Raw genomic sequence first — 24,849 nt, 5'->3', positions numbered from 1 at the left:
GCAGTTACTTTAATGAAGAATATCTGCCACATGTCAATTGCCTATTCCCATCTATATTTTTTTAATGCATATTTTCATATTTTAATGCTACTTCCAGTCCTCTGAAAATAATTCTTAAGATTTTCTTTTGATAAAACAAAACGAATAGGATTGTGAAGCCATAGCTGACATGATGATGTGATCTAACTGACTGTCTTTCCGGAGCTTCAACAGTAAATCTTTTAGTGGTTTTTTTTTTTACCTCCAGGGACTGCAGATAGCCTTCCTGCGGGTCACAGAGCAGGGAGGAGATGCGATGATTGTTCCTCATACAGCGAACATTGGTGTCTCTCCACAATGGGAAGATCTGACGAATGATGGTCATCCTCCCCAGAGAGCTGTGAACCAGCTCCATGATGTCCGCGTCACTCACCTCCTGAATATGAAGACAACATGAGGACTTTAGTTCAGCAAATATTTCCCTTTGATCTTAATGAGATTTTTTGCACAGTGGGGAGTCGTGACACAAAAAGTGAATTTTTTGAAAAGCAGTTTTTCTGAGTGGAAATGTGGATAAGAAACAACACCTCAGAGGGGTTTGAGTTGGCTGTGCCTGCTTCCTAAGCAATTGAAATGTCAGATGACACATTTGAGGGCTACAGAGCAATTAGACATGAGATTAAGTGACGTAGTTCCAACAAGTAAAATGGAGAATACTGTTAGAGGCTAGGGACAGAAATATCAACTTGTCGTTTGTAGGACATAAATCCAGTGTATACTGTATTAACAACCAAAAGCCTAATTCACATATCATTTCTGTCCAAACATTGGTTTATTTTATAGTTAACCCTATTCAAAAACCACCCGAAAGTCACAGAGAACATTTTGATCAACTGCTAACGTCACATGTCATTTTCAAGATATTATTCATCATCTAAGAAACCCGCTTATTTTGTTATTCACATCAGATTGACAAATTAATGAACATTTCAAGTATATCCTTCACAATAATAGTGCCGGTGACCCTTGGCCCTCTTCTGTGAGGGGATGCGTGTGGAGTGTCGGTGGAGATCTACACTGTGGAGGGTCAGATCAATATTCATGAGACATTGAGCGACTTGCTTGTCTCCAGAGCGGGACAACGGTCAGTGCTGAGGCAGACAGTCGGTCTCCTGGGAAATGCTGGGTTCATACACTATCTGACGATAAAGCCGTGAGGTTACTGTCGGGTCAAAACTTAAGGAGCTCTGGGTTGATATATTCCTTAACCACACAAGCTTGAATCCATGCTTCCTATCTGTTTTCCTTATCAGATGTTTTGATCTCTCCATTTTGCATCGCCCTCTGTTGTTACTGCTGCTCTCTGTCCTCCCTCACTGCTGATATCTTCTGGCTTCTTACTTTGTGTGTTTACCTTATTTCAGCCGACTGATTTTTCACATTATTTGTACAAAATAAGGGTTTAACTTTTCAACCGCGTTCCTTTTTCTGCCTTTTTGTCATGTGCATATATCTCATGTCATTTCCATGTTTCTATTTTCAATGCAAAACCGCTTAATGGCAAGCAAACCAAATTGATTATATGAATTCTTTCAACCAGAGCCAGTATTCCCAGATCTTTCATCTGTGTACAGCGTTAGTAAAACACTCCTCAGGTAATTCTAGCTAATTTAGTTTCATCCTCTGAATCTTTTTCTGACTCAGTCAGGTGGAAATTATGAATATTCATAAGTTGCTGTGACACATTAATCAGATAAATTATGCCGCATGGTTCACGGAGTCGAACCCTCACGTCCAAGCTAATAACTTCCAGTGCCACCCAGCCAAAGTGTTCTGTCACCATCACGGGTGACATTTATGTCATAACCTGACCCGGCAATGACACTGACCAATGGGACACGGCTGACGTGCCGTTTTAACTCTGTTTGAGGCGAAAGTACAGACGACGTGATATATTTCACTTGTACAATATTCACCCAAAACTAGTATTTAAAAAGAATACAAAGGACTGATAAATTAAGGCCTCTGACTACAATGGTCAGCCCATGGATTTTAGAAACTCCAGAGAGGCATTATCTACTGTATGTGATTTATGATAGCACATTGAATCACGATATTACTTCCTAACTGTCTGGTCACAAGCATATAACATCATAAACTGCTTTTAATACATAGAGTTATCACAGAATCAGTTTAGGTGTCAAGCACCTTGGAGGTAACCAGCTCAAATTTCTGAGTGAATACGATGCAGTGCGGCCACAATGCATTCACAAATCAAGTTCAGATGACAGATTATCCTCTTTGTGCTGCTCAGTCACTGTCATTAATCATTCACAAGAAATAAATTGAAAAAAATTGCCGGTAATCATGACAAAGATTTAATTAGAAGTTGAGGGGCTTTCTGAATCTGCAGGCAACTAAATTGAGAAGTAATGGGACTCAAGGAAGAAGCGCAAAGCACAGTGTGTATGACAATAATTTGAGCTGTACAAAACTCAAGTGAGTCTTCTTTATGTGCTTTCAGTGTTGAGAAAAATGTAATTAGTTGGGAAGAAAATGACCTCAAGATTACTTTATTATCCAGTTGATAGAACCGGATAATTGGTGTCCTATTGTCCTTTTGCAATGGAGAAAAAAAAAGACATTAAAACCTCAAATAACACAAGGCACTCTGCTGAGTTGTGATACTCTAACTTAAGTGATCTTTGTTGTAATATCCAATACATCAATGCTTATATGAAATTGAAGCTTTCCTCTTGAACATCAAACCACAGAATGATAACTCTGTAAATGACATCGTATAATAAAAAGTACAGCCTTCACTGATTTGCATTTAGTATTTATCACATGTACAGAGGCTTGAGTTTTACAATAAACCAGATCTATAGTGCTTACATGTACATAACGACATTGACCTTTTTGCAGGATGTCTTTTCCAGCATAATTATCTGCAATTATATGTATGTTTGCCTGAATGTACTGTGCAAGTGACTGTAGGAAACATTAACTCAGGTTACTGTGTAACCACACAGACCTGCATTAGCAGCGGCTCATTTTTTTGATCCTCAAACTGCTGTGTTATGCTAATGATAAATCAGCTAGGGTTTTATTGGCTTCATTAATAATAATCTCAAGCACTGCTAGTAAAAAAACAGCTGATTTAGTGGCACTATGTTACCAGCCACTCAAAGTAGTTATTTTTCATAAAATATCCAATGGTGGGTGTATCATTGTCAACTGTAGCACACCACAAGTTCATGGCTTTTGAATTGCTTGAAATGTAAACACTAGTGCAACCTCTGGCCGCTGGAATTGTAAAGCTTTTGTACGCAGATGTGGATGTAAAGCGGTTGGATGGGGATGAAAAAATTTCAATAAATTGGAGGAATCTCAGGAGATTGAGTTCCTGTCTGTTTGCATTGACGTGAGCTTGTTTTGTTAAAATAGGCAACGACTACAGTAGCATGTAGTAAAGTAGAAATGTGTTTCAGTCAGTGCTTGTTTCCAATTAATTATCAATGAATTAGAAAAGTTGCATTCAGTTAATCATATGTATGTGCATCCTCTAGTGCATATCACCACTACTTAAAATACTGAAAAAGAAAGGTAGTAGACTGGCCACTCACTGGTCATGATCTCTTGAACGGGAAGGAATTTAAATTTAACTGAAACAAAGGAAGGACCATTTGCAATAACATGTGGCCCGAGCAGGCGGATATGCAACGCAATTTCATGCCAAATTGCACTGCACCATCTGATCTGCATCAAGATAACATTAGCTGCACCAACCAACTCTATGCCGGCCGGTTTATTTCGAGGCAAAAATGTCATCAATCCAGCTGGAGTGCAGAAACATTGACTTTAACCTACGTGGATAGCTGTGTGATTGTGTTAGCACTTAAGATTAGATTGCTGCTTAATTGGAACAAGACATACCAAATGCAACATCAGGTGGAATGACATGTGCATCATTTCATGAATTAATAAATGAATGTCGTTATTTTCAAAGTACAGTGCAACTATGTAAACTTCCCATTACCCAGCTCATTGTTCATGCGGTGTAGTGCAGTGTTTAAATCTATATGCGAGTTGGTTTTGGGGGTTGTATTGCCATGATGGAAAGAACATCTCAGCCTGGCGGTGCAGTGAGTCCTATTCAATGAGACATGCTGTGTGTGATTTGACATAAAATGGCTGTAACTGCGGTAACATTTAGATAAGGTGGTTAGTGGAGGGAGTCGCCTGTCTGGGGTCCTTTAGATTCATGACCATGAAGCAGGACGTCTCCTGTGGTCACCATTTGTGGGTTAGTACATCATTTCTTGACATCTGAATTGGGTTTCTGCATAGATTCTCATTGTAGTTAATGGTACAAAGAATCTGAACGGCGAATCCAGGGTTTGATAAATGTGATGCTATACAGTACTTTGAGTAATCAATAAGCTAATTGGAATATATATATATATATATATATATATATATATATATATATATATACAGTATATATATTTTTTTTTATAAGAGGCCTCTTTGGTAATCCACCTTCCTTTTACAAAGTCTGGTATGCCGGCGATTGCGTCAGAAAAAAAGGGTTTCCATCTCAGTTGCTTGACGGGCAGTTACCCAAGACATCAGTCATATATTGACTGTCCTCCACGACTCTGTCTGTCACAGCAGACACAGCGACCTAATCCATCAAACATTCTGAGGTGTCACCATCCCGCCTTTGAAGGGAAAAAAAACAACAACAAATTCTCCCAGAATGTGCAATCCATCTGAGTCCACTAGACAGTGTCAGAGGCAGACAACCTTCTGGGTTGCTGGCAGCTGCTGCACCCTGGTTTTGTTTAGGGAGACGCATGTCCGCCTGTCGTCCCCACGCCCGCCTGTCGTCCCCACGCCCTCCTGCTCACATCAAGCTGCACTTCTTACACTAAATTTAAAAGCTATTTTTCTCTTCTTTTTTTTTTAAACATTATGTTGGTCATTTGTGTGTTGAGTAAGTTTCGTAACCCTGAGGGCTCATGAACTGTGTGCCATTCAAACCCACTCCTTTGGTTTTAAAAAGCAATATCGTCAGTCTCAAACTGAAATGTTTGCAACTGAAGACAAGTTTACAGAGAGACAAGTTCATCGTTTTGAACTCAAACACTTTGCTTTCATTGATTTTACATATTTATAATGTTTTATAATGTATTCCGTGGGTCTGGATGAAGTCTGAGAAAATCACAAACCGGGGATGTCAGGGAAGGTCTAATAAAACTGCTATTGGGATGCAAAATGGGGGAAAACTGTGGTTTTGGAGTTTGGCCTATACTAAGTAATAAAGGTCAGGATATCTCGGCCTCTGATGCATCCTGCAACTTTATGCTTTATGCTTAAGTGTGATTTTAAATTGTGGACTAAACTGAGTACCTCCATGTGTGCCTTCAAACTAATACCTGTATTAGTTACTTCATGTAATATTGTCTTTCTACTGTAATGCCTGCCATCCTTGTTGAAAAGATCAGTTTTATTCCTTTTTGTTTATCTGTTAAACTGTTACACCTTATTGTTTTCCGACTTGTGATTATACTCACTCATCATCATCATCCTTTTCCGTCTCTATCCATCTCACTCTGTGCTTTTATCACACTTTTAGCTCGACAGCTACATTCATCGTGCCGCACGTTGCCGCTGGTGGCAGATTAGCATAACCACTTTGTCGTGAGAGTTGAATGAAATGTGAGACTTCGCTGACTGTGGCAGGAGCCCCAGGGGCGCTGATGGGGTGGGCAGCAGTCAGCCTCAAGATGACCTGGTTAAAATGAGTGTCACAACTCAGTCATGACCAGGCAGCTGAACAGTAGCAACTGTCCGCAGGGACTGCCGGTGCATAGAGGGGCAAGAGGTAACATGGAAAGCCGTTATTACCCTGCAGGATTTTGTGATACAGCTGGACTGCATCTGATCAGACTGACAGGACTTCAGAGTGCAGGAAACAGTATATCGTATTTCATAGCTGTGTAGTAAGGTGGGAGTTCAGAATTCACCAGCAGCTGCTACAAAAGGAGAATGATTCATAACTGTTGCAGATGGTAAAAAAACCCAGAAAAGATAAAGAAATAGAATAGAATTCCATTCTGATTATCAATGTGTTTGTCTGTCCTTTCACATGATTGAATTAATACAAATAAATGCTATCAGGCATGTAAGGAGCCCATCAGAAAGCAAATCAGAGGTTAATGGAAACAAACTAGCTTTACAATTTCCTTTAAATCTCCTACCCTTGTAGATACCAGTAAGAATTGTGGAAAAGTCATTTGCTGTTATTTACATGTTATTTAAAAGGCTCTCTTAGGATCTAAGAGAAAGGTGAACTAGTAAGGTCAGCTCAGAGTTTTCGTGTTATCTTTTTTCTGTACATGAGAGGAGCTCTGGAGGCCAACGTCTGCGAGAAAGAATAGTTCAGCATGACTAGTAATTGAATTTTGTTGTTGTCCTTTTCAACAAGGCTGTGTTATTTGTATTTCAAGGTGATTGTCAGCTCCATGTACAGTTTCTCTTGGGTGATGGATTGAAAGGCAGGGAAACAGAAAAAAAGATAATTAAAAGTTACAGGAAGAAGAAAAGAAAATCTAAGAAAAATTTGAGAATGGGGATATATTTGAGAGCTTACAGATACAACCAGGCACATTCCTACCCCTTTAAATGCGTACCAGGCAGAGATAACTGCAGTAAGCCACATCACATCAACCATTAGGGGGGGGGGTGCTATAGAAATTAACATGCCATTAGTTCATACTCTCCCAGAGAATGATGCAATTAAAGCTCATGTCTTGGTGGAAGTCTGTGGTAATTGATTAAAAGCCATGCATGAGTTTGTATGTGAATACTGCTTCAAATAAAGAATTAACGTCCCGACTTCTCCATCATCTTGTTTGAGACGACTTAAGCCTGTCCTAGACATACCGATGCATTGATATGAATTAAGCAGCCAGTCACAAAACAAAGTCTTAAAGAAATCAAGGTCTCATTAGTTGTTGTAAATCAATACTTCAGTTATGTGTATGCTGAAATGCATGGTGAAAATGATTTAAAACACACACGGGTAGTTAATCTATAAAAGCTCATTATAGTCCAAAATGAGATAATGTAGGCGGTACACATACAAGAAGGTTTCAGGACATTGAGCCTCATTAACTCTTGTAAATCAATATCTAAGCTGAAACACTGCACTGTACATTTTCTAGTTAAAGCAAACATGCCAACTATTTGTTGGTTAAAGTCAAATGAGTGCGGTGGCCAATATGTATTTTCTAATTCTGTATCAAGTATTAATTTGCCACAGAGAACTACAGCATGTAAACATTGAATGTTGCTTAACATTAGGATATCTACATACATTCATTAATCATGTTAGATGGATTATGGATCAATATGTGTCATGTTTTGAATGTTAAGGGTCAGATATTTGTGAGGTGGTGACATTTAATTTGAACACATGGACATTGATGCGTGTAGGTGTCTGTGTGTGTGTGTGTGTGTGTGTTAGGCAGACAGCTCCAATGCTAATATTCCATGTATATCAACTGGGAGAAAACTATTATCTGATGTCTTTTATACACTGCTTTTAGTATCGGGCCAATCCTATGACTCCACACTTATCTCCAAATCACTTCGAATCAATGGAAATGCAGCGCTGGGGGCACTAAATCTGAAGACAGAGTCCCCTGTTCTGTATTCACAAAGTGTACCTGAATTTTGTGCTGTTACAGCCACTTTAGAAGACCATTTAGGTCAATGTCAGATGCACAGCGCACTGGTACACAGGGGGGAAAGATGCACTAACAGGTAAAGGGAGGGTAATTATACAATATCAAATAAAGGGCCAGCCTCTCAGGCAGAAAAGATAAAAAACAAAAGATGTGACGCTAATCTAAATGAATATGAAAGTGTACAGAGTGTTGTAAGTTTGAATGTGTTTGTGCGTGACTTGGCAGCATATGAGACTGTGTTGAAAGAAGCAAACTGTCACTAAGGTCCAAATTCACTCAGGTACATACAGGTGTTTGTGTTTGGCCTTACCTCATTGGCATAGACCCAGTGACTGTCCTTGGATGCCAGGTTGGTTTCCACAGCCTGCAGTGATGAATCAAATGAGACAGAGAGAGAGGACAGACAAAGAGAGAAGGACATTTTAGGAACCTTGAGTGCAATTCATTGACATCTTACAATAGTTATTGTCACAACCCCCTCAGGTCTCACTGGAACTAATTTGTAAGACTTCCCGGATCACAGAGTGGGTGTGGGCCAGATGGGTCAAGGGAGGAAAAAACATCATGGAATGCATCAAAAATCACACTGCCTGGAGCATATTGGACACACCAGCCATGATAGATTAAACTATGTGGAGCATATACAAGCTGCACAGTTTGACATTGGATGTGAGGATGAAGCCAGACGCACATATTAAGACCTTTGCTTACTTCATTACCTTTCCTATCGCTAATATTTTGAAATTAAAAGTGAATAAAATGTGGAGCCTGCAGAATTGTTGGTGGCAGTGTTGGATATAAATCAGTAACCTGTCAACTCTGAAGAAATACGAGTTGGCAGTGGTGGCCTAAAGGTTAGAGTTAAACTCTTGAATTAGATCAGTCGCACTGTAAAGAAAAGCTATGCATTCTCAGTACACTTTTGCCGTCTTCACACTTTTCCCCTTCTTTATTCACCTTGGAGGGAGGTGACGATGTGAAGAAATTATGTTTCTACTTGGTACTTGCTACCTTGTGAGAGTTTCGGTTACAGTCGGACATTGAATGGAAGTATTTGAATACAAGCACGCACCTCGCGTAATACTCTCTCCCTTCATGCCATCGCTCTGCTGCCACGGTGATACTTTCCCTATCTGAGGTTTTTGGTCAGGCCAATGTGTAAACCCAGTTATACGCACCAAATACACGCCTTTTTCCAGGAGCAAATCAGGTTTCTTCACCTCAATTGCAGAAACTGTTTCTCTTATATGTGACATTTAAAAATTAGGTTACAGCAGCTATTAGACTGTAATCTAGTTACTGAAATGCATATAAACCCACCGTGGAATAACCATAAACGTCCATCTCATTATGAAGTTCTTACACCTGTCTCAAAACTGCACACATTTGACATCTGTAATGTCTTAATGTCTTAATGCATGCCCTCTCCTGCAGATTGCTATCATTAGTGTCTCAATGAATCCCTGAGCAAAGAGGGCCGATACGTCTCGACATATAACGGGGTGGATACATGCCGCATTTTTACTCAACAACACCACGCTGATAAATAATAGCTGCCTGGTACAGAGCACAGCACCAAAAGCTGCCAATCGATCTTCTAACCTTGGAAGAGTCGTGATTCGATTTTAATGCTCCTCTCATTCCCAGATTGAGCTCATCAAACTGCAAGAGAACCATACCAATGCAAGCGCAATATTTACCTCCAAGGTTGAAACGCCACGTCTCTCGTGCTTAAAATGAAACACTGTAGCTACATGTTTCCGTAAATTTGCCCCAAAATTCAAACGTATAGGCCAATGTTATCAATGGGTGCTATGAAATACCAGTCAGGTGCTGGACTTGAAGATGTTTTGAGTAAAAGTGCAAGACTTTGTCATGTGGACTACCTTATAGTCCTCACCAGAGAAAGTCAATAAATGTTTCTAATCAGTTTGAAGGAATGCTTTCGTATTTGACAACAGGATCGATCTACAGAGACAAAATCGTTACTTGCATGGTGGGCATGTTGCTGGTGAAACCACTCAGCTGAATTAAGTCATATGAATTTCAAAAGCTTCCAAATCAGTATACAAATCAGGGCAGTATATTTATACTACAGGAAAAGTGTTATTGTTATTCCAACCATGGTCGACTGTGCATACTACACAGGTCTAAAATGAAAATCGTTGAATGTGCTGTACTTCAATTAAGGTTCGGACCATTAATTACACACACAATGTTTGTAATTGATAATTGTATCTATGTAATGTGATAGTTATAGTTATCATGCTGCAAGTGGCATTTTAAATGTGATAAAGGCAGAGAAGAAAGGAAATATTTCACTTCTGTGTAGCACAACCTTAAGGCACAACATATCACTAGAGGGCCTGTGTATGTGTGTGTGTGTGTCTCTAGTGCGGGCATTTGTTTGCAGGCGTGGAACAAGGCAAGATTCTGAGAAAAATGAAGACTACATGCAGAACGTAGAGCCGTAGGGACCAGTTCATAGGCAAAAGGTGAACAGAAGGAAAAAGCAGAAGCAGATAGATGAAAGGGAACTGAAGGTGCGGGGGTACATGTATGAAAATGAACTCTGAAGAGTGTTATTTTAGAGACTTTATAGTAAATGTGATTATATGGAAACATTATTTAACGACTATGTTTGAGTTTTATTATTTCAGTTAAAGTGTTCCAGCTCTTAATGTGCCGTGTAAAACATATCATCCTTTTGCAGATAGTGCATGGACGATTCTTTTCACATGGATAATCGCATTAGCACTTGAACCATCCCTGAACAACACAATAGGATCGTTGGCTTTGACAAGAGACATAACTTGAAACATTCTTTTATCAGCAAAACACTGCAGACATTTAAGTTAAAATCACTAGAGGGTTCTTGTATTATGTATGATAGAAAAATATCTGCAAAATCCTTTCATGTGTGAGTAATCCATTAATTCAAATTATTATAATGACTCGCCGGTCCTGAAAAACAAATCTGGTGACAAGTGCTATTGTCTACATTGAAGAATCACTTTGACATTCAAGAGATACGACAGCTTCTTAAACTGCGTTCATTGTTCCAGACAAAATCTGTCACATAACATAATGGCAAAAAGTGAAGTACAGCAGTGTGGGTTAGCTGGTGTGTACCAGCTCGGATGCAGTGTGTTTTTGAAGCCCCGGGCACAAGACTCACCACTTGAGACAACTGATCACTTGACGATTCAAGACACTTGGGAAATACATTTGTGAGCTGCTGTATATATGTCACAAATGCAAAACTGTGCTGACGTACTGAAGTGTCTGAGAGCTGCTATAACGGACCGAATGCTGTGCTAAATTTATAACTAATCACTGCGATGACATTCGTTGTTAGTTAAGTTTGCCATTTTCTCTCGACAACAATCTAAGAAAGCAAAATGTGAGAACGAGGAATTAAAATATACCAATTATATAGGAAATATATAAATTAAGAGTTAACATTGATGGCTGGTTTTGTTTCAACTCTACTTATGAGTGGCCCACAGTTCAGATTCCTTCATTTCAAATGAGATTTTAATTGAAAAGCACCTCGATGCTGAGATTTCAGAAACATCACAAAACATGCTGTGTTCACTGAACTTCAGGGAGTTGCTCGTTAGGACTCACAACTCGCAGCTCTTAAATACAAAAGCCCCTCGTGTCTTAGTACAATTTCTACATTATTTTGCCTAATCAGCCACTTTCTAATCACACGTAGTCCTATTTCAGTTGAACTAAGCAAGCGTTTTCCCCTTTGCTTAAAATGTATCACACCAAAGCCTAAAAATCCATTTGACACCTTAAATGTTGTCGACATCCAGGCAGAGTAATGTTGGCTTTGTGCGTTTTCTTTCTTTTCATTCACTTCAGCAGATGATGTAACAGTGAAACTCTGAAGAGCAACGTGATTTTGGAGGAGGAGGCTTAGACAAGAGCCTGGAGTTACATCTGAGGAATATTCTATACTGTCGATACAGCCAAAGCCTGGCGACAGTAAGATCTCTAATCAGAGAGGCAAAGTACCCCAGGCATGTTCTTATACAGTAGCAATGGCACAAAGGCAGCCAGACAATGCCAACTCCAATTTAAAACCGTGACAGCCGATGAGGGATTGAGAGGAATTGCGGTTAGGAGGATGTGAAAATAGGTGGGGGGGGGGGTTCAGACAACTGAGGATGAATCTTCTGGATGTGAAAAGATGAGAGTGCCTCGTGTAGACTTATTCAATACAATTATTATTCAATACGGTTATTTAAATCATTTAGTACCAGTCATGTTATAAAGCAAAGCCAGTTTGAATTGTATACTCTAGTTTATTAGACACACCTTGCTAAAAAATATTCAGGTTGGAATTGCTGGTAATTGTTAGTTATAATTAGCTGCTTGCTTCTGATATGAAATACAGGAGCTGTGTTATTCTAACTGTGGCATGTTGCACTTGAGATGAACTAAAACCAAAACACAAGATAAAATGCCTTGCTTATAAACACACGCGCCCGTGTCCAACGTTGTTTGTGTAATTAACAACTTTCTCATTTTCTCACAGTGTAAAAGAGTTTGCAAGTAAAACAAATCCCCACCCTGCAGCTTACAGTTTAGCTCCCAGTTTGTTCACTCAGTGCATTTTGCTGCTCACTGGATGATACTTATGATTTGATTGTACAAAAAAGGATGTTTTGATTACCCTGAAATCAACAAAGATATGCAAAATTTGCTCATAAAAAATGTATCATTAATTTAAATCTACCAATCTTAATCACTCAATGTATCTATCTGAATCTGTGCATCTATCTACATACACACTTGTGTGAATCTACCAGTCTACAGGATCTAAATCAATATTTACAAGGGGTGTAAAAATTCATCTACCTCTCCAATCACATCCCCAACACTCCCAGACTAAAAGAAATGTCCGACTATCGTGTACAACCCCGCCGGACTTCTTTACATTGCTGTCTCTTCAAACATCGCTATTAGCAGTCAACAAGAGAAAAGCGACCACACTAATGCTTATTATAAATAGCCCCAATTCCTCCTGGTTCCTAAAGCCAATATTGAAAATACTAAATGCAGAGGGATGACACTGACCCAGGAACTGAGGTAAACAATGCTCAATTTGCAGTATTGAGAACTGAACTGTCAAAAACTATTTGTTTGCTATTGTTTGTGTGGCAGTAGATTCATTTTCTTGGTCATTTGAAATGCAGCATATGAACTAACAATTGAGGATATTACTGATTTATTTTAGTCACATATTTAACATTTAAAAAAGGTTACAAAAAACAAAACAATTAGCTGAATCTAATTGGTTTTGTATCACAGTCTGTTATGTTGCGTTAGCAATTGGGGTATCTGACTTTAGATTTCATATCTAGATACATATTGAATCATAAGAGGGAAAGATACAAACCCCTAACATCTATCTGTCCATCCATCCATCATATATATAGTATAGTGAGCACATTCATGCCCTGATTGTTACATTCCCTTCTCACTGAAATGCTCCCATAATGCAGAAGTGGCTTTTTGTACCCCCCCCTCTCTCTAACAGACTTACTCAGTGATGCATGGAAACCGAAATCCCGTGTTTGTTTTAAGTGGAGACCTTTCACAGAGAGTCTTTGTATTTGCCCATAATTTGAAGAGGATGGGCAATGAAACGATTTTGGGAGCTGTCCCACCTGTGCGTGTTCTTTCGGCGTAAGGATCTCACAAAGAAGCCAGGAAGGAGTAAAGAGGTCTGTCATAAAATATTCACAATAGTCCCTCTGAACCAGCCTGGCCACCGTTGCTGGGGAAACAAACCTTCTGACCACCATCCTCAGTACACCTTTAGACTGATACAGACATATCTTTTCCACAAGCACATTTAAACATATATGCATGGGCTAATTTAGAGCTCAATTAATAACTGATGCGCAGAAGATAGAGAGAACAGTCAGCTGGGATACTGATCTGCAGTCGTTGATAATCCAACACCTGAACAAATCTCCTCTGACCTTCCACTGTCAGTATTCAACACCAGGTGGCCCTCCCAAGAAGATGGCACACGTGTGTCACATTAAAAGCAAATCACGACTCCCATCTGCCATGGAACTGAGGCTGCTAGCTTCTCTCTGCATGTGGTAACCTTCCCACAGGCTCACACTATGGCCATGAGTGGAATAACTAATGTCCCCACTAGGAGACTCACCAGGCACATTAGACTCATTATATGGACTAAATTAGAGGAACCGTAGCACTGTGCCTGCAATTCAGCGTTTTTTCTACGTCTATAAAAGTACAAAAGGTACATTTGAAATACTATAGTAAAAAATATCACAAAATAAATCTGACATGTGCTATAATCTTGGGATAGATTTATAAAATTACAATGAACCATTATCCTTTATTATCTGTATTGTTGGCATCTTCAATGAAAGTATGTAGTGGCTACTCTTTAACTGTCCCTGTGACCTATTCCCTCTGTGGACTGCTGGACATTTTGTGAGTTGTAATGTTGTGAGAGGGATTTCTGAGAGTCACTAAAAGGATTAGAACTAGGTGTGACATTTTATGAATTCCACAGCAGGCTGAAGAGCCTCCTGAGTGCAGCTATTCAGTAAGGCGTAAGAAGTGTCAGGGCGAGTGTTTTGGAACGGTTGCATGGCCTTAGCATGGATTTAACCCACCACATCAACTAGTACTTGTAATGAGAAGGTATTTAAATAAATAAAATTGAGCGGGATCCAGTCACAACCCTCTGCTATTGAATGGAAATGCTTTCTTGAACCAATTCTATGAAATATGTTAAGTATTCAAATTGTTTTTGCCTATATTTTATTAGCCTAGGTGTGATTTTTATTATTAGTCATATCCTGTTTTTCTCTCATTCATTAAGCAGCCAAAATAATCCCTCCTTTTTGAAAACAACACACCAAGATGTCATTAACACGACAGAAACATATCATACTTTTAAAAGATCTTGCTCATCACTTATCATGTTATTACAGTTACACAAAATACAAAAGGAATGTGCTTGGCTTAAATGTAAACTCTAATAGTGCCTATACGGCCAAGTTGATTGATTGATTGATCGATTATATTCAACTTTCTCACAATCAGATATGTTTAGCTATGTTTCCACATATAGCTGCATCATATGGTGGCCCTGACAAAACTTGTTACATATTTCAAGACATAAAAGCAACTCAGTAAGTCTGTGGCATTGTGGGCAGGCTTTGTAGGACAATTCAAACTTAGTTAGCATTTTAACAAGACACCGAAGAACACTCCTTGATCAATACATCTTGGCAGAATACGAATTACTTTGCAGTTTTTGCAGGGTGTCCTTGGGGAAGCACTGGGCATAAACTAAACCCTTGCACCTGGGGGAAATTTATGTTGTGGATCTTTGATGATATTTGCAATTGGATTTTTACTGCACGGTTGATGAATGTAATAAAACACGATAATTAACAGAGAAGAGACTGATTACCTTATCAAAAGTTATTTTTGTTCAGCTGTGACTAGAGTTACAACACAAGGACAAGCAGATATACAGTCAATGTACTGTAAAAAGCAACACACTGTATGACACAAGCTTATTTTACACATACATAACACCTCCACATATGTAGCCGTATATATTAAAAATCATATTTTAACACGGTATAAAATGAGAGGAAAATATTACACAGAACAAAAAATAATTATACAATAATTGTATGCTGGATGAGAATTGTATTTTTGGAAACATGCAAACGTGACTGAGATTTTTCCCCACCGCCCTAAGATCTATTTGTGTTTAATTTTTCAAAAACATGTCCACGGGACTGGAGCAGCTCTTTGATGCTCTTTGGTGTTATTAGTCACGAATGATCAAAGCTGAAGAGTGAGACACAAGGGGACGAGCTGGCAGATAAGCTGGGACAAGGACGCCTGGGCAAGACCGGTAAGTTGCAAAACCCAAAATGAAGTTGACGGGCAAAATCCTATAAACATTCAAATCTGGAATTCATGAGACTGTATCCCAGCTAAGACAATAGATAAGCAAACGAATGCTATTTAAATGCGACTGAATAATGCATGCCGCCATTACCTAACAGTAGTCAAGTGATTTAAGGTGAGGGAAATACAATACTTGTTTTCCATAAATGCACTTTGTACCATTCCAAGGCCATTAGCTTGGAATAATGGATCACAGAAGTTTCCTTTCACACTGAAGTTCACACCTGAAAAACACATCTTAAGTGAGAGTTAAGTGATTTTTATTTGAAAACATAATAAATAATTAAGCTGTCCCTTTAGTCAATGGTGTAGTCAGGTAGCGTCTGGCAAAACGGGCACAAAAAGAAATCTCACCACCTTTTTATTCAAACTTCTCTTTTTGTGTGGAGGGTCTTAAGCAAAATAAGCTGATTTGTTCAAAGCTGACACAGCCGTAGCCAAATATAGACCAGTTTGAATGCATGCTAAGGCGGTTGCACAAGGGTCCTTGCGGAGCATTATAGTAAAGTTGTAGAAGACTGTCACTACAGACAACTCCCCACAATGCAGTGTCCTTGTGTTAAACCCATGCAGTGTCCTTGAAAGACACTCTTCACTCTCGAAGCCCCTCAGGCTCTTCATAGACCATGAACTTGTTTCTTATATATGGCCTGAAAGGGGGCACTGCCCACCAGGTAAGAATACAGAGACACACGTTTGCAGAAGATCACACACACTTCTGTAATCTCTGCTCGAGGGTATATACGATCACACTCTCATACTGATGAAACTGCCTCAAAGTGACTACCCACGGGCGGCTGTCAGGAGTGAAAACAATGGCGAGGTAAGAAATGTGAAGGTGGTACTAAGATAGGACAGCTTAGTCGGGATGAGATGAGAAGTACCAGTGTCAGATGAGATCCTACAGCACACCACGTATTAGTTGTTCACAAGTTTTTCTCCTTTGAATTCTTTTTGTTATGCTTGGTGATCTACTTAATTGCAGTGACCAGCCTCAGGGAAGCGGAGCATATGTGGGCAAGAAGTACTGCAATATCTTCAGAAGAAATACAAATATATATATGAAATGCATCTAAAAACACAGGTTTTCAAGGTTCCAGCTGGTGTGCAAATATTTAGGACATACAAAGTAGTGTGTAGCATGGCATTATTAACATTTCTGTTTTCTCTGACTAGCTTCTGTTGGTGCTAAAAGGTTGTCATCTACCACATTCTCATGCACTGCCTCTATGAAGGCCTGATTTATATAGATTTAATAACTGTCATGTTTATGGTGATATGTTTGTACATAACTTGAACTTTATCATTTGTAACCTGTAGCACATTAACAGAGTCCCTGTTATTCTTCCTCTCCTCGTCCACTGTGGCTAACAAGACCACAGCAGAAGACGTGCTATCGCCTGCCAAGAGAAAATAAAAGAGGACGGGGTGTGCAAAGTGAGGGACACATTTTTTTTTTTAATTGCTGCTTTTCTCGAACACTTAAAAATAAGACAGGGGGTGTGTCACTGGTGCCACTGGCTACTGCTGTGTGAAAAAAAAAATATAACAGGTGTAGCTGTCCGATGTGCTAATGTGTTCTGGATTTTAACACTCTATCCTCCTTCATTAACCATTCTTGTGGTAATTGAGGCATTTACAATAGCGCTCAGTGGCTGGTGGTATGAGACTGCAGGTGTGCTGGGCAGCTTTCTGTGGCACGGTAGATGTGAGTGATATGAGGTATGCTCCTGTAAAGGACCATTCATGCTCAAACCTATTTTAAGTAAATAAAAGTTAAAAAAAAAGATATTTGAGCCCTCACTCTCACTGAACTTCAGGAGAGTAAACTGGAATATTTTGAGGTGAGACGCCTGAGAACACAAACTGACACTAAAAAAGAAGAGATGAAGATACAGGAGCAGAGGCCAAAACACACAAATACATCATGTACATGGTGGTAATGCTTTGTTTTCTCCTAAAAAAAACAAAACTTCATATTTGTTATGAATCACTGCATTGTGACTGATAGATCTGTATTGATGCCGTTTCCCTCTTCTTGCACTATCAAGGACTTCTTCGTGCCTCTATGTACCAACTCGTCGTAATTGGGCACAAGTGAGCAAGATAAGTGGGCAGGCAAATAAGAAAGACATATGAAAAGAGGGCGCAAGAGAGGTAACTGGAGGTTAGCTGGACCAAAGATAAATGTGAATCTCATCCTAATTATTCCAGCTGAGGATGAGACATGTCTTCTCAGAACACCATGTGAAAGAAGAGGTGTTATGGAGAGTGGGAGTGTGAAAGTTTAAGTTTTGACATAATGCTAATTTCAAACACCACTGACAGCCAGGAAGGCTGCAAGAGAAAAGGAGAGGAGGAGGAGGCAATGCCAACTACATCTCCGAACAATGTCGAGAAATTTTGTTAAGAGCAATGTTATTTGTTGTGTGAAATACTTTTTGGTAATGTTTGCTTAATCAACATTGTGTTTACAACAACAGGCTGAGGAGAGCATGCATAATACTTGTTCGGGGAATTGAGTACTTTTGGCTTTATGTACAATAATTCCGAGGAAACAACACTCAGGGGCAATTAGAGCAATGTCTGGATAGGCTGTAGTTTTACATGTACAGACATTAAATTTGTCAAATGTGCTGTAAATAAAGCATTTCGGGCTTTTTTTGCATTCCCCAAGACCACTGTGTTTGTATCAAAGCCTCAAAGAGTTTTGTGGTTTTTGCCTTGCTTGGAAGGAATCTAATTTGCCAGCGTGCTCTGGTTGTAGCTTGAGAAATGGTTTTGCTGCTTTATAGCAGGGACAAGCTTTCAATACACCTGAGGGGCACTTTAATTTAATCCGTCTCATCGAGATCAATAAGTGTGTCTGAAATGTGATTCTTCAGACATAAAACCCGTTAATAGGCGTCAATGATTTTAGAGTGACCATTTTCTTCAACTTCATATTTGCAGTTTGGTATTATCAAGCCAAAGGACCTAAAGCAAAGCTCTTAGGTACATCAACAATGAATACTATTAGAACATTTTTTTTTTAAATCACATAGCCCTTTCCATACAGTGTGTGTGGTGAAGTGCACAAGGAAGGCTGTGCGAAAAGAAGGCTATGGGAAGGTGGGAGTAGAGGGGTTCCCAAAGCTCCGATGAAGGCGGAGTTGTGGGAGAGGAGAGAGGGTGCATGATCATAGCCTATATTTTGAAATCACTTACTTCTCCATTAGTTTGATTAATGGGACCAGCCCCACAGTTAGACAGAGGCAAGGGGCTTGAAAAATGATGCAATTACTGCTTTTTGAATAGAGGGCTGAAAAGGCCTGCTTGAAAGAAGGATCTGGAGGAGATTCTACAGGGCTTCCTGGACAGCAGACTCCATCTATCCCCCCTTGCCATACATTCTAAAGCCCCACAACACTGCTATCACCCCCCAAGGCCTCTCTCATCGGGCTTAGTGGCATGCTTCACTGGTCGTCTCTAAACGGGGGGAACATACTATAAATTGTGATTAATATGTATCTGCAGCATCTTTCAATGTTTGCGTCGCGTTCTGTTTAACACTCAGATGATGCTCAGTTCCCAATCTGCAGTCTTTCTTCTTTTAACGTTTTCTTTGTCAACAAATATCTTCAGCGCATTTATCCTGCTCATGTTACGCTTATCATGCAAAATGAAAAGAATATAATGTAAACCTCTTGAGTGATCAGCTGCAATAGAAATGTCTCAAGTGCCTCTTGTAAAAATGTTTTAATAAAAGAGTATGACAGTTATAAGATGGCTTTGAAATCACATCCACTTTAATTGGGTGGAAATAATTAGACATGATGCATACAACAAAGGAAGCCACTTTGTCCTCTTTTAATACCTTGTCTTAAGTGTTCAGATCTGCGTTACATAAGAACAACAGAGAATTATACGGTCTTAATTTTAGGTGGGCGTTTGAGCCAGTGTAGGTTGCAAATTAAACAACAAAGATGATCTGCACAAAGTGAAAGAGACTGTTGGATATACTGTGGGTAATTAGAAAAATACAGGTCACCTGGAGAAACGCTTTAAAGCTTTACAGAAGTAACAATCGGACAGACTTTTCATCTGGACATAAACCGAGATGAAACCCCATTGTCCAATTCTAGCTGCTTTATGAACCACTTTGTTTGGGAAGCATTCTACAGGAGATTAAGCAACAAATTGGTCAGTTAAATTCAAGTTTACCAATTAGCTCTATAATTGCACTGCAAAGAAAATGAGAGGAAGAGATAAAAGACTAAAATTAATTGAAGGAAAGACAAAGAGAGAAGGGCATGTCAGGCTGAAATCCTACTTGTAAAATATGTATAATCTAATGCATTACAGTTTTCAGCTGAACACAGCAGGTATACATACCAGGAAAACCTTCACTTTTATTCTGCAGTTCTCAAATGCCACCCACTCTTTGTAGTTTTGGATAATAACTACTTTTCACCACCTCTCTGTTGTAAAGAAGATTGCATTTTGCACTCTGTGGGGGTTGTCCTGATTATAACTGTAATGAGACAGCAAATGTGTACTTTCAAGCAAGTCTTGGAGACCCTGAAATTGCAAAAAATATGTATTTACTTGCGGTAAAATCACAGACGCAGTCACAATGCCCATGGTTGAATTTAGCACCTCAGAGATTTTGTCATGTTATGCCAGTGTGCGTGCCTGCATGCTTGCCTGTGTGTGTAAGTGTGTTTGTATGCATGCATTCAAAAATGTTTATCAGGAGATGTGAAACATGGGGAGAGAGCAAAGAAGTAAGAGCGCCTTATTAAAAGCTGTAGGGACGCCCCTTTGGAGAAAAGTGACCAAGAGTTTAGAACGGCAGACGGTTGGAAGCAAAAGTAAGAAAAACAAAAACAAGGATTCACCGATTCATAAAATACATTTCTAACATGGCCCAAATTTCAATTTGACAGAAGGCTTGTTGGCATGACAATGTTGAAATATTTGAGCCCAAAACTACGTTTAAATTAAAGACGAGATCACGGGTAAGTGTTGGCACACAAACATCAAGCAGCATTGTTGGCAGAGTGTGAAATCCAATGTCCCCATGTGCGCATTTACACATTAGCATTTACAGTGATTCTCTCCAGAGTGCTCTTTGGGGTTTTTTACATCAAAATCAGTTAAGGATTTTATTCAACGCTCGCAAAGCAAAGTAAATCCGCTAATGCGATTGCAGAAACACTCACAGACTTATGAAACTCCCACAGGCTATAGTGGGGAAAACTCTCGTCAGAGCAGCAGGTTTCTGCACTGAGGTGTTGATGACCTGTTCTAGCCTCACGGAATGATTGTGACTATATCACATAATACCCATGAATATGGATGTGTGGGAATCTATAGTCTTACAATCTACCAACCCAAGTCAGAAAAGGCATCAACATCAAGCTATTCTGGTTATTTCCTGAAGACATAAAATGGGCCGATAGATGAGAAAGATGCTAACAAATTCCAATATAACATAATTGATCTTGCTGGTATAACTTCACTTTTCTAAACTGCACACTTTCCTAACCGAATTATGCAAACTGCATATCTTTACATACAGTAGGTATTTATAAATTAGATACATCCAGTATATGGTTATATCTTTCAAATGTGGGTGTTAACACAGACCCGCGAAGGAGACATCAAAGGAACACATGAATATGCATGTGCACATGTTGAACACTCACTCATACATATTTGTGTAAGAGCAAAACAAGGACAGGAATAGGCGAGCAAGTAAAACAGGTAAGAGAAGGGTAATAGGGAACATGAAATGGAGTTTGTATTTATATTATTGCCACTGAGGCCTTACTTTGATTTAACATTTTCTCCAGAGCTTTTGGGTTGTGATACGCTGTGTCCTGGGTACCAATACAGTACTTGTTTTCCGAGTGGTTGGCTTTGCAATTACCCTTATAACTCGTACTGTATTTTGAGTCTGCCACCTGGGAATTGGGCAATAATTCTGAGCCCACAGCAAGAATTTCACAGAGACGGAACTTTCCGACAATATTGCGGGGTTTTGGTATAATTGCATCTCGTATTATGCTGCAGGGAGACAAATTTACAGAGTAATAAAGCTATTAACATATACAGACAAAGTGACTGTGTTTTCCTTATTCCAATTTAACAAGAATATGAACTACACAAAAGGTTTTGAAAAAACTTATATCTACAACACAAAAAATAATTAACTCGAGCATATAGTGTGCACATTCGAACCAACCTTTGTGCTCTAACACTACTGTTGGCGGATTCACTGAAACAAAAAGAGAACAGCAGGCTCTGAGAGAGCAACTCTGCTATTTAAAGGACTTCTGACACTTATGTACAACTCTAGAGGTCGCCAGATAAATGAGATAGACGTCAATGGGTACTTTTTACGAGGTTAACCGCTTCCCCTCCTGAAGAAATAAAAATTGCCCAAGAGGTTTACTGTTTCAATAATGCTAAGCATGATTCATAATCGCAAACATCAATCAAAGTTTATCACCCTCTGTCAAGACAACACTTTGTTTAAGGTGCTGCCGCTGAAATACATAAACTGAGAAGGAGTTTTGCTCTACACACCCGGCTGTATTAAACATTCCCTTTTCCTACTGTGCACAAGCATAAAGGACACGGTTAGAGAGGTCAGGAAGCTGTCAAATGGCAATTGTTGTTTTCATTATTTTCCTCCTCATCATCATCATCATCATCATCACTTTTACCCACTAGCTACATCAGTAAAGCAATCTTACAGTTATTTACCCTATAAAGACCCTTTCCCACATTTTAAAAAGTCCCCTGACATTGAGTAATGTGAAGGTATAAGCCACCACCTCAAATACACCGCAGTTCTAATTCTCCAGCATTACTCATGAAAAGGAAAATTATTTATGAAAAGCTCTTTAACTTCATCAGATGATTCATACGCATGCAAGTAATAACAATCCATCAAGTAAAGAGCTTGCCAACTGCCCCGGTTTCAATTTTAATACCAGAGTTTGGATACACAATCATTTCTCCTGATTATTCCGCCCTCCCATGAAATATGTACCTGAAGAGGTGTTTTTTTTTTTATTTTGTTGAAGTAACTACTGCGTTACAAAGTACTATGCTGTTGGAGGTAACATGTTGTATGCATACTGTAGGCAAACACGTTCTGAATATATGAAAGTTTCTCACTTGCTCTCAAGGGTACCATGAATTGATCATGGGCTGAGAGGGAGAAAGGTATTATTTACCTTTCAAATTGTTGTGTTTATTTATAATTTATTTATCATCACGCAAAGAAATTCATTTTTCCTCTGTGTGCACTACAGTTTCTCGATGATAACAGCTTATTATGGAGAACAACAACCACATCATTTACTGAATCTCTTTGTTGCTTTAAGGCATGGATGGTATTGGAAAGTATTTGTTCAAGTATACAGGGCTACAAAATTACACTTGCACTTACACATCTGCTACTAGTATTGACCAGCTACAACAACGATGCTGGTATTGTTTACAAATTGGGAGTCTGCGTGTGAGTCATCATGGTAAAATGTGGTCTTGGAGACACCTACTGTAGCGGGAATTACCACAGAAGAGTTTTGGCATACTTTGTCTGTCAACAGATATGAACAGTCAAAGATGCATTCATGAAACTTTACAGGTGTGTAGTTCAGATCTGAAGAGTTTGAAGTGTTGTCATTGCAATGGGGCAAAGGAGCCCCTCCACTTCACGCCCGTGGCCCGATTTAGTGACACAAACCTTTACAGGTGTGTCGTTGAGATCAAAATGAAGGCCAAGTGCAAAGATGGGCGTGGTTTGTGGAAGGGCGCTAGAAATAGGAGGCTAGGAGGTGGGGAAGGGGCAGACGGAAACATCCGGTTCTGAAAGGTGAAGCAATTGCGGAAGTGCCTTAAATCTGCATTCTCTCTACTGGCATTCAGGAGGTGAGTCCTCTGGTTGCAATAAAGAAGTCTGATTGTATAAAAGTCAATGAGAATTTGACCCTACTTCCTCCTTTAATTTATTACTCCAGTAAACATTGAGAACACAAGTTCTGGTGTCGAAGTATTCTTCAATACAGCATGATGTTCATTTCGAAAGTTATGGTCCCATTCATTGTAAAAAAAGACCATAAAGCAGAGTATGCTTTAGCGCGTGGCTACCTTGTGCTCACTTCGAGAGCTGTATATGGCGTCTCTACCATGGCGTCACTCCTCAACAGTGCAAATATGGTCACTTCTGTTCACTGATTGCAAAAAAACAAGATGGTGACGATCAAACTCCAAGATAGCGATGGACAAAATGCCGAACTCTAGGCTTCACAACCAAAGTCCACTAACCAATGGGTGATGTCGACTACGTCCTCTTCATATATACAGTCTACAGAAAGGGGCCATTTGCCCCTTAACTTAAGCCCCAGGTCAGATTTTAGCGTTGTCTGTCGGTAGGGTATATTATTGTTTGTACTGTACACATTATAGTTATTATTTCCATGTAACTAAAGTACTGCAGGGGAATGAAGACCACTAAAGAGCGTATAAATCTATACCATAATAAATCAGTCTGTATCACAGCAAGAGATGATAGAACAAATATAGAATATTACAGAACAAAACAAGTTTGCAGAGAGGGTGAGGAAGAGAAATGGAGACATAGACAACAGTATACAGAGCAATAAGAGAGGAGATATAAAGGAGATGGGGGGGAGGGGTGCAAGGGCAGAAAGATAAAGTGCTCATGTAGCGAAAAACACGGAACCATTAAGATGGGAAAAAAATACAAAGAGGAAAAGAGGGAATGTCCTGTAACAGGGACGGGAGGGTAAAGATATACAAAGAGAGAGAAGAGGAGGGGACAGAGGGCAGAGGAGGATGAGATGTAGGACAATGATAGATCGTTTTCTGGCAGGCTCAATTTGTCACGCTGTTATTGGGAGGAAAATGGAATAGAGGAGCAGCAGTCAGGGTGAGAGGGAGAGCACAGGGGAGAGAGGTGGGAGAGTTAAGCCAGGAGGGGTGCGACAGCAGCGGAGGGTAAGAGAGGTAAACTCCACGCACCTCTTCACCTCTGGCCTTCAACAGATGATCAGTGAGGTTACAGCGCTATGATGACTCCATCCCAGCAAGCAGTGCCCCCCCC

The 24,849-nt window shown here is 39.6% G+C and overlaps 1 protein-coding gene across 4 annotated transcripts in view; it reads right to left on the bottom strand.

Annotated features, from left to right (window-relative positions):
• Positions 1 to 24,849, bottom strand: part of grid1a (glutamate receptor, ionotropic, delta 1a) — a 189,153-nt gene that overhangs the window by 31,683 nt on the left and 132,621 nt on the right. For all 4 annotated transcript variants that reach the window (XM_031873572.1, XM_031873541.1, XM_031873550.1 and 1 more), the window contains exons 5-6: positions 8,047 to 8,100; positions 242 to 415 (exon numbers count right to left, since the gene is read on the bottom strand). In XM_031873572.1, coding sequence (XP_031729432.1) covers positions 242 to 415; positions 8,047 to 8,100 — 228 coding nt within the window. The remainder of the gene's footprint in view (positions 1 to 241; positions 416 to 8,046; positions 8,101 to 24,849) is intronic.

This window comes from Anarrhichthys ocellatus, unplaced genomic scaffold (genome assembly GCF_004355925.1).
Source record: "Anarrhichthys ocellatus isolate YVR2014 unplaced genomic scaffold, GSC_Weel_1.0 scaffold3, whole genome shotgun sequence".
NCBI lineage: Eukaryota > Metazoa > Chordata > Actinopteri > Perciformes > Anarhichadidae > Anarrhichthys > Anarrhichthys ocellatus.
Note: the sequence above shows the minus strand (reverse complement) of the source record. Positions and strands in the feature narration are given on the sequence as shown.